Source organism: Prunus mume, linkage group LG6, assembly GCF_029339155.1.
Source record: "Prunus mume cultivar Tortuosa linkage group LG6, ASM2933915v1, whole genome shotgun sequence".
NCBI classification, from domain to species: Eukaryota; Viridiplantae; Streptophyta; class Magnoliopsida; order Rosales; family Rosaceae; genus Prunus; species Prunus mume.
Genome location: NC_142703.1, coordinates 8,534,753 through 8,547,777, shown reverse-complemented (window position 1 = coordinate 8,547,777; position 13,025 = coordinate 8,534,753). Strand labels below are relative to the sequence as shown.

At 37.0% G+C, this 13,025-nt stretch overlaps 2 protein-coding genes across 2 annotated transcripts; one reads left to right on the top strand and one right to left on the bottom strand.

Annotated features, from left to right (window-relative positions):
* Positions 1 to 42: 42 nt before the first annotated feature.
* Positions 43 to 2,877, top strand: LOC103334131 (Acyl-CoA N-acyltransferases (NAT) superfamily protein). The gene is made up of 6 exons (XM_008237072.3): positions 43 to 202; positions 326 to 416; positions 1,379 to 1,511; positions 1,980 to 2,049; positions 2,443 to 2,503; positions 2,583 to 2,877. The coding sequence occupies exons 1-6, from the start codon at positions 125 to 127 to the stop codon at positions 2,672 to 2,674; spliced, it is 525 nt and encodes a 174-aa protein (XP_008235294.1). The 5' UTR covers positions 43 to 124; the 3' UTR covers positions 2,675 to 2,877.
* Positions 2,878 to 5,329: 2,452 nt separating this feature from the next.
* On the bottom strand, positions 5,330 to 11,130 carry GA1 (Terpenoid cyclases/Protein prenyltransferases superfamily protein). The gene is made up of 15 exons (XM_089055481.1): positions 10,865 to 11,130; positions 10,077 to 10,154; positions 9,846 to 9,934; positions 9,417 to 9,720; positions 9,055 to 9,238; positions 8,583 to 8,797; positions 8,355 to 8,475; positions 8,129 to 8,241; positions 7,821 to 8,047; positions 7,406 to 7,521; positions 7,140 to 7,238; positions 6,815 to 7,030; positions 6,162 to 6,285; positions 5,817 to 6,020; positions 5,330 to 5,719 (listed from the first exon to the last, which is right to left on the bottom strand). The coding sequence occupies exons 1-15, from the start codon at positions 10,959 to 10,961 to the stop codon at positions 5,501 to 5,503; spliced, it is 2,406 nt and encodes an 801-aa protein (XP_088911607.1). The 5' UTR covers positions 10,962 to 11,130; the 3' UTR covers positions 5,330 to 5,500.
* Between the last annotated feature and the right edge of the window lie 1,895 nt (positions 11,131 to 13,025).

The following is a 13,025-nucleotide window of genomic DNA, read 5'->3' as shown; positions in this document are numbered from 1 at the left end:
TCGGGTACGGGATCTTAAGGCGGTGAAACCGACCCGAATTTTGACAAAGAAAAGGACGGGTCGAATGTTTTCGAGGCCTTGAGGTTCGCGAGAAAGAGCGAGAGAGAAAGAGAGGAGAAGAGAGATGACTACGATTCGCAGATTTTGCTGCAATGATCTTCTTCGTTTTACCTCTGTCAATCTTGACCACCTCACTGAAACTGTAAGTTGTTGCCTTCTCCCTCTTAAATTTGCTTTTTTTTTTTCCTTGTCCAATTTGCTTTCCTTTTCTTCCTCAAATTTGCTGATTATTTTGTAGATAATTCTAATAATCTGTTATTTGCAGTTCAATATGTCATTTTATATGACCTATTTAGCAAGATGGCCCGACTATTTTCATGTTGCCGAAGCCCCGGGACACCGAATCATGGGTTACAGTAAGCATCCCCAGTCTCTTCTATTCTATTAGTTGTTATATTACAAAATGTATCTTGAAAGCTCATTTCTTTCGGGTTGAAACTTTTCAATTGTGAATATAAAATGGAGGATGAAGAAGATGTTGGGAATAAGCTTTTCCTTCTATGCTAGCTTGGGGTGAAAAGAACATAACATTATGCTTAACTTAGGGCCCGTTTGATAACCATTTCAATTTTAGTTTTTAGTTTTCATTTTTTGTGCTAGATTATAGAGGAAAAAGAGGGAGAATGGAAGTGAGAATGAGAGTGGAGATGGGATTGAGAGAGAATATGAGAGGAGAGAATGGGAGGGAGGAGTAACAAAAGTGAAAACAAAAACTAAAAACTGAAGTTTATTTGAAATTGTTTTCACTTTTGTTACTTCTCCCTCTCATCCTCTTTTTCAATCTCATCTTCACTTCCACTCTCACTCTCATTGTCCTCTGTACGCTAGCACAAAAAATGAAAACTAAAAACCAAAATTGAAATGGTTATCAAACGGGCCCTTAGCATTTTATTTGGTATGCTGCTGCCATTTGGTTTCTCTTTTGTAAAATTACTAAGTTTATTGTGTCACCATTGGTATAAAGTTGTTTGCTTGGAACAATGGAATTAGTAGAATTGGACAGTTAAAGACAATATGTTGCAAGGAGATTGTGGGAGGAGAGATTTCAGATTAAAAAAATGGGCTCTTATTGTTTAGTGTAGGGGGTGCTAAGAATAAAATACATGCAGAGGTTTTCTTGGATATCTAGGATTTGTTTGCTTGACCAGTTTGTTCCTGAAAATGGTTAAAGGATGAGGTGTTAGTGAGGCGTATGAGAGGCGTCTTGACTGTCCTCTTGATGCTAATATGCTTGCCATCTGTTTTTATTTTTCTTCCCAGCTTTCTTTTAGTCATGATAGATGCCATAAATGGGTATCTGATTCTGATATGATGGCAGTTATGGGAAAGGTTGAAGGGCAAGGTGAGTCATGGCATGGTCATGTAACTGCAGTAACTGTTGCGCCAGAATATCGCAGGCAGCAATTGGCCAAGAAACTCATGAACTTGCTGGAAGACTTTAGTGATAAGATGTAAGAGGGGCATATATTGATTAAGATTTAACTGTCAATGCACATTTCAATAGTTTTGTTTGCTGGAAATAGAAACTTGGCCATCTTTTTGCAGATCATTATGTTACAATAATGGAAAATCTGATAATTGTTTTTCTTGACACACTTTTTTTTGGGTCTGAATTTCTTGACACACTTAGACATATGTTGATTGGTGAAATGATCCTAAGACCTATCGGACCACTCTCTACACATTTTCCACCTGCACCTAGGTCCAATGCAACTGGAATTTTCTTCTTGTCATACTATTCTTTCTTACCATAATGAGGATTCATTTCCCTCCAATCTGTGGAGTCTTTTTGTGGGCTGCATTTGTCTTGTAAATCAGTTTTTAGGTTGAGAGCAATATGAAGTCTTACTGGGTCATATAATTTCTATGTGTTTGTTGTATATGCCTCACCTTTGTTAATGAAAACTTTGGTTTGGCAGTGATAAGGGTTACTTTGTTGATCTTTTTGTGAGAGCATCAAACACACCAGCCATAAAGATGTATGAAAAGGTAATGTTTCTTGTAACTGTAGATATTCTTTGCATTGTATTATCAGCCAATATTGAAATGACCAGAAATTAGGTTCCATTTATTTGTAGCATACTATCCATTTCTTTCTTTTACATGAAAAAGGCTTGCTTTCTTGTACAGAATGAAAAGGATCATTTGGCTCTTTTTGAGAACTCCAAATAGAAGTTCAGCTTTAAACTGAAAATTGTTTCAATTTTATGAATCAAATGCATCCTGTTGGGAAGAGCTTAATTATATGATTTGTTGCTTCTATGTGATTCCTGGTTTGTGCGAGCCAGACATAGATCCCAACTTGGATATTTCTGCAATTTCGAATGGGATGAGTCATGCTCACTATCTATTTAATTTTCTTTTCCATTTTTTTCCCCACAGCTTGGTTACGTGATCTATAGACGAGTCCTACGGTATTATTCAGGGGAGGAAGATGGGTTAGGTGAGTTTCCCCATCCAAACTAACATTATGTAAAACTGTTTTCCGTCTCACTTTTCTATTGTGTTTGTTCTTGCTTCAGATATGAGGAAAGCATTATCTCGGGACGTTGAAAAGAAGTCAATCATACCCCTCAAACGGCCGGTTACTCCTGATGAATTAGAGTATGACTAAATCTGATTTCTATGGAATTTCTTCCTACTAAGTGCGAAGATGATGTATTACCTTGTGCTTATGGGTTTTTGAAGTTCAGGAAGCTAGGTCCTATAAACTGCTTTTAAATTCTCATGTGAAACTCTGTCTAAGTGCGCTGCTCATGAATATGACACTAAAACACAGTGGGTTTATTAAGAAGTTCGCATCATCTCACTCTGTTATCCTTGTTGTGTCTCCTGCGAGATGTGTTGCTTTATGCCGGTTCAAAAGGTTTTGAAATCACCTTTCAGAAAAAGCCAACAAATCCCTCTGCGTAAGCTTGTAATTGAAGCATGTGAAAATAACAGTGATGAGGTTTTCAAAATCTCTCATTTCAAGCTATTTAAAAACGTGTGGCATTCTTAGTTGCTGGTTGCGCAAGCAATCTCCAAATTTAACTTCAAAAAAGGAAAGAATAAAAAGTTCTCCAAATTCATCAAAAATTACACTCGAAGTCCAAAGAATTTTATAGTGAGGGCCTCTCTTAAATGACGTCATATCTCTTAACAATTTGATCAAATTAAGAGGTATGACCTCAACTAAAGGCCTTAGACAAGGCTCGCATTATAGAATGACTCCTCGAACTCCATCGAGAGATTAAGGGGTGGGCTGCAGCGAGAGTTGTACTATTGGGCACAAAGTCGTATAGATTAGAAGGCTCAAAATCGAAATTGGCCCAAATGAGAATCTCTTGTCTTGCCCGGTCAAATACAAATTTGCGACCCCCTTCCTAAATTAAGTGGGTCAATATTCCTAGCAAAACGCCTAAGAACCCTCTTTATTTCACTCACATTCTTTGAAAAACAAAAAGGTAAATGAATTTCTTCATGATATAAACCCAGATGAGTCCTATTACATACATGCGCTTTGTAAACCATATCTTGTAAATGTCTTAGATGAGACACAAATTGAATTAATCCACAAAATCCAAGCCTTGTAGCTTGAGTACTCAAGAGCGTTCGCCCTTGCATCCGAGATCTTGCATTTTCAATTTTAGCCCGAGTGCTCAAAACAAAAAACTTTCGTATAAGTTGAAATTTTTGTTTGGGTGCGGGCGGCCCCGCCAATATGAGGAAGGTGGGTGGGGAAAGCTGGATTGCTTCTTTGTTCGCCACATGCACAACAAAGAAGCAATGATGGATTGCCTCACGTGCCCTCTCGCGATGCCAAAATTGAACCAAACATCAAAGTGAGAGAAAGCAGTGATGGAGATTTCGGGGTGGAAGCACTTTTGCCAAAATGGGTTACTGTCCAAAAACACAGAGTCATATTCCTTTTGGCTTTGATATGCCACACTCTCTGTCATGGGGCATCAGATCAGATCACACTTCCACCTCCACATCCCAATCCAAAGTACCGTCAAATGCTTTTTTGCATCAACACCCAAAACCCAACAACAAAAACTGCTTTTTTTTTACACCATTTTCATGATTCAACTAACCGTGCAGGAGGGACATCATTATGCCAACAATGTAAATGCTTTGGTTGACCCACCCTGCATTTGCATTTCATGGGACCTCTCTTTTTGATGTGGGAATAAAATATGCCTGCCATTTAGAGGTGCATGAGTGACAGGTTTCTGTTGTAACCAAGACTAAATCACCTCTCTCTTCTAATTGCCTCCTAGTTAAGCTTAGGGTTAGGGTTTTGCTCTTGTATTAGGCAGGCAAAACAGAAAAGGAAAAAGAAAGAAAACCAAATAGGGTCACTTTCTTTTTTCTTCTGATAACAGATCTGAAAATGTGGGATTGGGTGAATTTTCACTTCGGATGGAAGACCAATCCAGGAACTTTTTCATGGCTTTGTATCCCAAAAATTGTCTGCCATTGTTAAATCTGCTAACACAAAAAGAAGGAAACCTCAGACCAGCATATTTGAAAGACATCACATTTCCTTACAAAGCAACTCTATGTAAATGTACCCACTACCTATATTTCACTTCGGATGGAAGACCAATCCAGGAACTTTTTCATGGCTTTGTATCCCAAAAATTGTCTGCCATTGTTAAATCTGCTAACACAAAAAGAAGGAAACCTCAGACCAGCATATTTGAAAGACATCACATTTCCTTCAAAGCAACTCTATGTAAATGTACCCACTACCTATATTAGTGCAAACAACCCCATGTCGACTGGTCCTCATTGAGATTTGACCTTTTCACAGTAATAGTAACCCTTGCTTTAGGGTTTGTTTTTCTTCTGATAGAACATCTCTTCTAATTTCTCCACTTCTTTTCCATGTTTAGATTGGAATTATGCTCGTGCTTGAACAGTGAACAGTATATACTCACTGATTATGATTATGATTATTTTTCGCCAGAGGTTTTATTTGGTTGAAATAAAACTTCTGCTAGACCAAAATGCAGGTGTAGGAAGTGCAGAAATAATCTTCCTTGTGATATTTTTCATTTTTCAAATGCTGCGGAAATATTATTTTCATCTCGTTTGCTACAGGGGCATGACAAGCGAACAGCCATGGTTCACTCATTTGACATGTCAATCATCACCTTTTGTGTTTTGTGCCTTTGTCCTTGTTTACTTATATCTGCTGTATAATTTGTACTTATTACTGATCAGGCTCTGCATAATGCAGGATTTTGCTCCACAATAATTAAACCCAGAAAGCAAGTCTCTGTTTCCCAAAAACACTCTCCTTTTTTGGAGGATATTTATATTCAACACTAAACAAAAACAATGACCATTTGCAATGTCTAATTTTTTTTTTTTTCTTTCTTTCTTTTGGGTTGAACTGAGTACATCTGCCATCACTAAAATGAGGCACTGTGGCTAATCCTATACGCAAATATCAGATTACTCGCTCGAAGAACACTTTGGTAAGGTGGCTGTTAATGGTTCCAGGATCATAGTAGGCAGAATAGTAAAAGCTCCTCGCGACCACGAAAAAGGTTTGCTTGATCGAAGAGTGTATGTCGTCCGAAGGGTTTTCGAGCATCATTTTCACAAGTTGTTGCATTTCTGATTCTATTTCTTGGATTTTCATGGTACAACTCCCATTTTCATTTACCTGAAAAAATAAAAAATAAAAGGATCTATCAATCACTGCCCCAATGAGTATAGTTAAATTAGTGGAATATGTGACATGTCGTTTGAATTTATCTAACCTTGTGCTTTTGGTTTTGGTAGGAGTGTAGTTTATTGCAAACACTGTTAGTGATGCTAAAAAGTTGCTCATGCTCTGGATTGGACAACAACAACCCTTCTGGGATTGAAAAGCCAGCGGTCTGATTTATCGTTTCCACCAGTAGCTCAGCTTCATCTTGGTGCATGTCCCCTTTCTCTTGCCACTTCGTAAGCCACTTTTCCCACTTTATATTTAATTAAGAAGAAAAACAGAAAACACCAAGTTATAAGTATTGGGATTAATTAGTACTACTAACTCGGCAGCCAATGGAAACATAAAAAACAGAAAATAAAAATGGGACTTGTGTGGTAGAAAAGAAACTCACAGCTTGGCGTAGAGGGTGGCTAATGTCATGACCATGAGCCACCATTGCGTCCAATGAGAAGTGGTGTAGAGTTGCCATCAAGGTCTCAATAAGTCCTTGCCTTTTCTTGTTTGTATTCATCTTCCTGCAACACAAAGCACATGTAATTGCCTCTTTCGAATGTCGGTAGAACTGTAACACCGCCACGTGATGTATCTAACTAATCTAGTCATGTTTTATATATATATATATATAACACGCCAACTGCATATTAATGAATATTATACCCACAACTATAAATATGTCTATTTATATCATAACATGTGACATGGTATTTCAGTACCACATGATAGTTTTTCCTTAGAACCACCACACTCTGCCTTAATTGGTAACATGGATGTTGTGCTTATTCCTACTAGTATTAGACCTCTGAAATCTTGGAACTTCCACTGTGGTGGCTGATTATTTGGTGCGCTCATGACACATGAACTGACATTTCGAAATTAAATTGTCTTTGTTTACCTAGAATAAAGTATTGTAGGGTACCCTACTGATGTACCTAGTTGCATTATTAGCAGAGGCCGGTGAATAAGACAGACACCGAGAGTGAGAGAGAAAAGATCAAACAAACAAACAACAATAGTTATTCTTTGTTGCAGTTTTAACGTACGTACCTAGTTCTGAATTCATGTACAAAGGCCCCCCTCTGCTCATAAGTTTCTTCCTTGAAATGACACCCGACTGTTTCAATCAGGCATGTCGTTTTAGCCCATGCAACTCTCTCGTTTGCTCTTTCTGGTTCAAAAATACTTGCTGCAGCAACAAAATAAGCCATGAGGAGGCTTCTTCTGCTCAATCCGTAGTCTTCAAGTCTACATTCTGCGTACCACCTGCGTACGTACGTACGTATAATACATAAGTATAGTTCCAAAAAAAGATTTTTTAAATTTTATATAATTATAAAAGTGAATAATAAATTGAGGGTTTTGTTTTGTTTACTTTTGAATGTTGTCCCATTCGATCAGATGCAGTGCTTGGCAATTGTTGTAGTCAAGTTTTGCCAGCTCGAGGTAGACATTATTGTTTACGTAGGGCATCCTAAAGCAAACAATCGTTAGAAACAAAGTTCAACATTAATATAGGACAGAATGTCAGAATTTAAAAACCCGTGACTCCGTGCACCCGAATTCGATCCCTCTCCTCGTATACTAGAGTAATTTAGAGTATATCTTCGTCAAAAAGAAAATGTGAAAACTATAATATACCTGTATAGAGTCTTGCCAATCCAGACGTCATCTCGGCCACCATACTGTTCGATGAAGAATCTGGTCTCCAGTCGAGGTAAGCTCGCATACCATGGAACTTCCAGTGCGTACCCCACCTGTTTATTGGCCCTTTCTTTTTAGAAACTTATTCTTTTTTGTATGTATCCAAACGAAAAATAATATTCTCATTCTCATTTATGTGTTTGTGGATATAAAGCTAATTAAGAAAAAAATCACAGTTGTAAAATGCTTTATAATATTCTTTAATTCGTGCCCCTCATCGAATGGCATCGATCCCATTGATTTTTCTCTGATATGTATATATCATGCCGTAAACAGGATATATAATTCTGTTAAAATAAATAAAAAGATTCAAAATTCAAATAAATTATGTTATTAAATCTTAATTTCATACCTCGCCAGGCAAGTCCTTGGTGATGATCCATTTGTCTAGCAGCTCATTGGAAGCTTGTTTTTCTCTCAGAAATTTGGTTGAAAAATCCTTAGCCTCCTCGAGGATGTTTTCTCCAGGGAACAAAACTTGACTAGCCCTGAACAAGTTGTACATTCCAGTCACAGCTTGTGTGCTTTGTCCAGCAAAGCAGATGAACTCGTTGCCCTTCTTGAAGTGCTCAAACACATCTGTTCTCGTTAATTAACCCAAAAATTAAGTTTATTAAACTAAACCAATGGAAATTTAAAATAATATAAATTTGAACTTACCAGCAGACACATGGTGGCCATGCAACCTGAGCAGTCTGAATGCCATGGCAGTGTCATCAATGTCCTGTACCTCGGAATTTCTTGCCCAACAAATTCCTTTCTCAGTCCAGTATCTATAAGATAATGGGAAGAAAAAAAAATAATTAAAAATTTTGCCATGTCAATTATCGTCCGTATAAAATAAATGCACCGATGTTAAATATAGAAGCTCGAAATCCTAACATACCTGTTGACGTAATTAATACATTCCTTAATTTGTGGCTCGACATATCTAGATATTCCTAAGCGCTGCAGCCGATCCACAACCCATACATGTTCGAACAAGTCCACTGGGTACACATTAGGGACTGAAAAAGCAAAGATAAAAGGAAAGTAAATACATGTTATTTATATTTGGAAAAGACTATTATTAAAAATGTTGGACAAATGGCATTCAGTTGAATAAGTTAATTACCTCCCCCATTGAACTTGTGAACAGCTTTTGCCAAATAAGTCATGCATTTGGAGTCTTTGGTCTGCATGAGAGCATAGGCAGTGGAGGCCGGAGAGAACAAGAAAGAGCCATCATGGGACTGCAGTTTTAGAAGCTTTTTCCAGTCCAAACCTGCCATTCCTTCCAAGCTGTGAAGTAATGTCGTGGGCATTTTGTGCATTATGTCCCTCGGTATCCTATCCAGAAAATAAACTCAAATCATTCAGGTATATGTATATATCTTCCCTCTCCCACACACATTAATAATTACATGCATGTAAAAAGATGTACAACCAGGGGACCAAATTATTATATAATATATCTATCTACATGGCATGGATAAGGTTATACTTTTTGTTTATTCTTTTATCTGAAACACAAACCCAAAAAACAACAAACAAAAATAAAAGTTCGTGAAAATCTGCAAAAATAATGATGGCTCGTGAGGCTTTACTTTGTGAGCTTTAGATTTCTCATGGCATAAATCTCATGCAGCACTGCGCAGTCGTCAGGTACTTCCAGGTTTAAACTTCGAGCTATTTCAAGAATCGAAGGAAAAGCAACTTCAAACCCGATAGGCATGTGTTGGGCATTCTCGTTCCCAAGCTTGTTTATGTTTTCCTTGAAATATGCCATTCCTGTATCATTAAAAGCAGAACCAATATTTAATGGGGTTATCATTAAAAGCAGAACCAATATTTAATGGGGTTACATTTAAGGAAGAAAATGTAAAAGGGAAACGAGATTATGGTTTAGAAGATTAGGCGAGCATTTTTATACATCGAGTTTAGTTGTCGGTCTAACTAAGTAGTCTACCTTTTTCACATTTGTCGGGATGAACGTTCCATGTTTTTAAAGCAACAACACAAGCTATGGTGTTGATGATGCGATCGTGAGCCGTGAAAATTTCACTATCTCCCCAAGAGCCATCTGGGAGCTGGTTGTTGGCAATCCATTCGAGGCTGGAGGGGAATTGAGGCAAGCCACTTCCCTCCACATCTTCCACCAGAGCCACCCAAGCGGTGTCGTATGCTGACACTGTGATCTCTCCGTCCTCCATAGACCCCAGCATCGATCTGATGGCCACCACATGTTCCTTGATCTTATTTGACACAAAACCCTATTCAAAAAAACACATGAATAATTGGAATGCGGGTACAAGTTATACATAAACAAAAATAAATATAAATAAATAAATAAATGAAAAGGTGAAGTTAAAAGAAAACCCATAAAAAAACAGGGTACCTTAGGATCAGCTTCGGCTTCTCTGTCATCCTCCACAATCTGGTGCCACTTTATCACTGGCAGACCATTTTGTAACACGTCTGCATATTCTGCACAAAAGGATGATTGCTATATGTGTGAGTGTATAAAAATGTACATATATATAAATATATATATATATATTATATTGTATGACAGTAAAAAGTAAAAGAAAGAAAAGGACGAGAAAGTGAAAGAATATAGCATGATTACCTTGAGTGCGGGGTTTGGAAACCGCACTGCATTTTGAGAGAAATACCCTTTGGTTTTTAGCTCCGAACGACCAGACACCTACACAAAAGGGTAGTGGTGGTCATTTCTCGGAGTTTATTTCTAGTGGTAAAAATTAAATTAGTATGGGTTTTACCATGAAGAAAATGGATATATATATATATATGTATATAATGTATAAATTGGAAATGGAAAAGACAAGACTATGCAGATATACATAATGGTGGTAGGCTCTTAGGTGGCAGTTGCCTGCATGTTGAAATCCACGAGGTTGCCAAAACTAAAGGAGAATCCAAGAGAGAAACACATTTAACGCCCTCTTATTGAGGTAAACAAAATAAGAGACAATAGGCAGGCATGTCATGGCTAGCTAGCTCTGAGCTCTGAGAGCTCTCCAACCAAAAAAATGAAAAGCTAATCAACCAGAGGTGAGCTGATGATCACTTAATTAAAGATCATGGGAATTAATTATCAGTATTGAGAAGAAGATCTTCATCTGCATGCAGCTTTTCTTTTTGTGAGTAGTTTTTTGGCAACGGCAACGACGATCCATGACAGAGAGAGAAAAAAAAAACAGTATCTCCGATCAACCAAAGATCGAGAATCTTCAAAAGATTATAACCCACTTGCGAATTTAAACGCAAACAAAGTAGTGATGCATATATATATATATATATATATATTAATGGTATAAATAAATAAATAAATATTTTTTAAAAAGCTTGAAAGAATGATAAAGCAAAGAAACGTAACAGTAACTGGGGACTCACCCGGTAAAAATTTAGGTTGATTAATGGTAAAAGAAGAGGAGGTGGGTGGGAGGGTGGGAGGTGAAGAGAGCAAAAGATGGGTGGATTGAGAAGACATGATAAAATGTTTTTGTTTGGTGCTGTTGGTGGTGGTGGTGGTGGTGGTGGCTGCTGCTGCTGCTGCTGCTGGTGGGGGGAGGAAAACGGAGAGGATTTACAAGTAGAGAGAAGGGGGAAGCAAGCGGACAGAAGGAAGTTCCCAAGAGATTCCCGCTAGGCGCATGGCATCATACTATGAAATTGAGGACTGTCCTGTCCTTTTCCTCTTTATTTAGAGCCTCTTCGCATTTCAAATTTAGAAAATTTTGCTCAACATTTCTTGGTAAATTTGCGTAGGTTGGCCTAAATTTGCCTAAATACGTGTATTTTCCAAAAGATTCAATCACATTTAATCTACAATACATGAACTTGGTTGTATTTGGAAAAATTTCAGACCAAAAAAATTCAGTTGTATTTGGATAAAATTTCTCCAAAAGATTTATTGTACCTGGTCATTTTAGATTCACCTAATTATAAGTACATAGGTATCTAGTCTGGATTTTCTTTTTCATACTATGGTAAGAAAATATTTTCATAACCATTCTAGATACATGAATTCTCCCCAGATTTAATACTTGGTAAAATTATTTTCCTTATAGAGCGAGTCCGATATATGGTGAAAACAAGTTTTAAATCCATAAATATGTGTATAATTAAAAAAATTGATTGAGTGATCACACGATAAATAATTGAAATTGACACTCTCAAAGATCGAATTTCTCAACCAATTAACTCTTAGTCTAGTGGTACTTCTCTTTTTAATGTTGGAAGAGGTCCCCGACTTTCGATCCCCTTACCGCATGAATTAAAAAAAAAGATTACATATAGGTATATATAAAAGACCCTCTTGCTTGCGCACTCATGCACCCTCGCATGAGCGCAAATAAACAGCGTTATATTTTTTATTTATGTGTATTTATAAAAGACTATATTTCTGTGTAAGTCACGCTAAGTGTGTTTGACTACTTGGGACATCATAATGGTTCGAAAGTTTCTTTTGGGGTGGCTTTGGGTTCAGAGGAGAGAATTTCGGTTGAGAATTTTTTTATGTGGCTTTGAAATTTGCTGGACCAAAATCGAGCTGTAAGCAGGATGTTCTTTTCAACTTGTACTTGTCATGTTCTCGACACCATATGGAAGCAAAGAGTAAGGCCCCTGGGCCCTCCGGGGCCGAGTAAAATCATCACCAACTTCAGACAAGTTATGCTCCAAGAGGAAATAAATCCTTCTATATATATAGCAACCTTGTAAGTTGTATCTATTCTTGGTAGTTTCTTCTCCATTCAACATTTGTTTATCTGTTTATGTTGTAGTAGTGGGTAAGTGCTACATGTTTGTTTTATTTAGAAAAAGTACGAGAAGGGGATCAAACTATAGTGCAAAGAAACAGACACACTGATTGATTAGATTAATTGACCTAACTCACATCTGCAGCAGCATAACAAAAATGATCCAATTACAATTTACATTCATTACGTAAATTAATGCATGCGTGTCAATCATTATATATATGAGTAAAACAAATTATATATGATGTCTAATTAATCAGAAGAGAAAAAAACAACATTATTTATCATTGACTTAAAGACTTTTGTCAAATGAGAACTGAAAGATATTGGTATCATTGAGTTCTAACCTCGGAAGATGCTTTCCTTCCCTAGTTTATTCTTCTGGAAAACAACCACAAACAACAAAATAAGTTTAAGTTAAACTCATGGATTAAGTATATTAAATACTATTGTTAAGTGATGCAGCTTTCATTTTTTTGTCAACTTAGCATTAGGGTATTTTTTTATAAAAAAAAAAGTGAAATTCAGATTTGATTCGAATTGCCTCTTAGGCCATCACCTTCCAAAGTATTCACAATATGCCTTGTTGTCGTCCAGCGCTTTTCTGGTTTTGTTGTTTTCGTCAGGAGGTGGTGGTGGTGCCTTAGAAAGGAACCCTAATTAACAAATCATTTCATGCTAATTGCGATTAAAAAAAATATAAAACCCACACATATGATTCAAAAAGGTGTTAAGGTTGATGTTGTACTTTCTTCTTTCAGTAACCTTGTCAATAAAATAATGTCAAACAATGT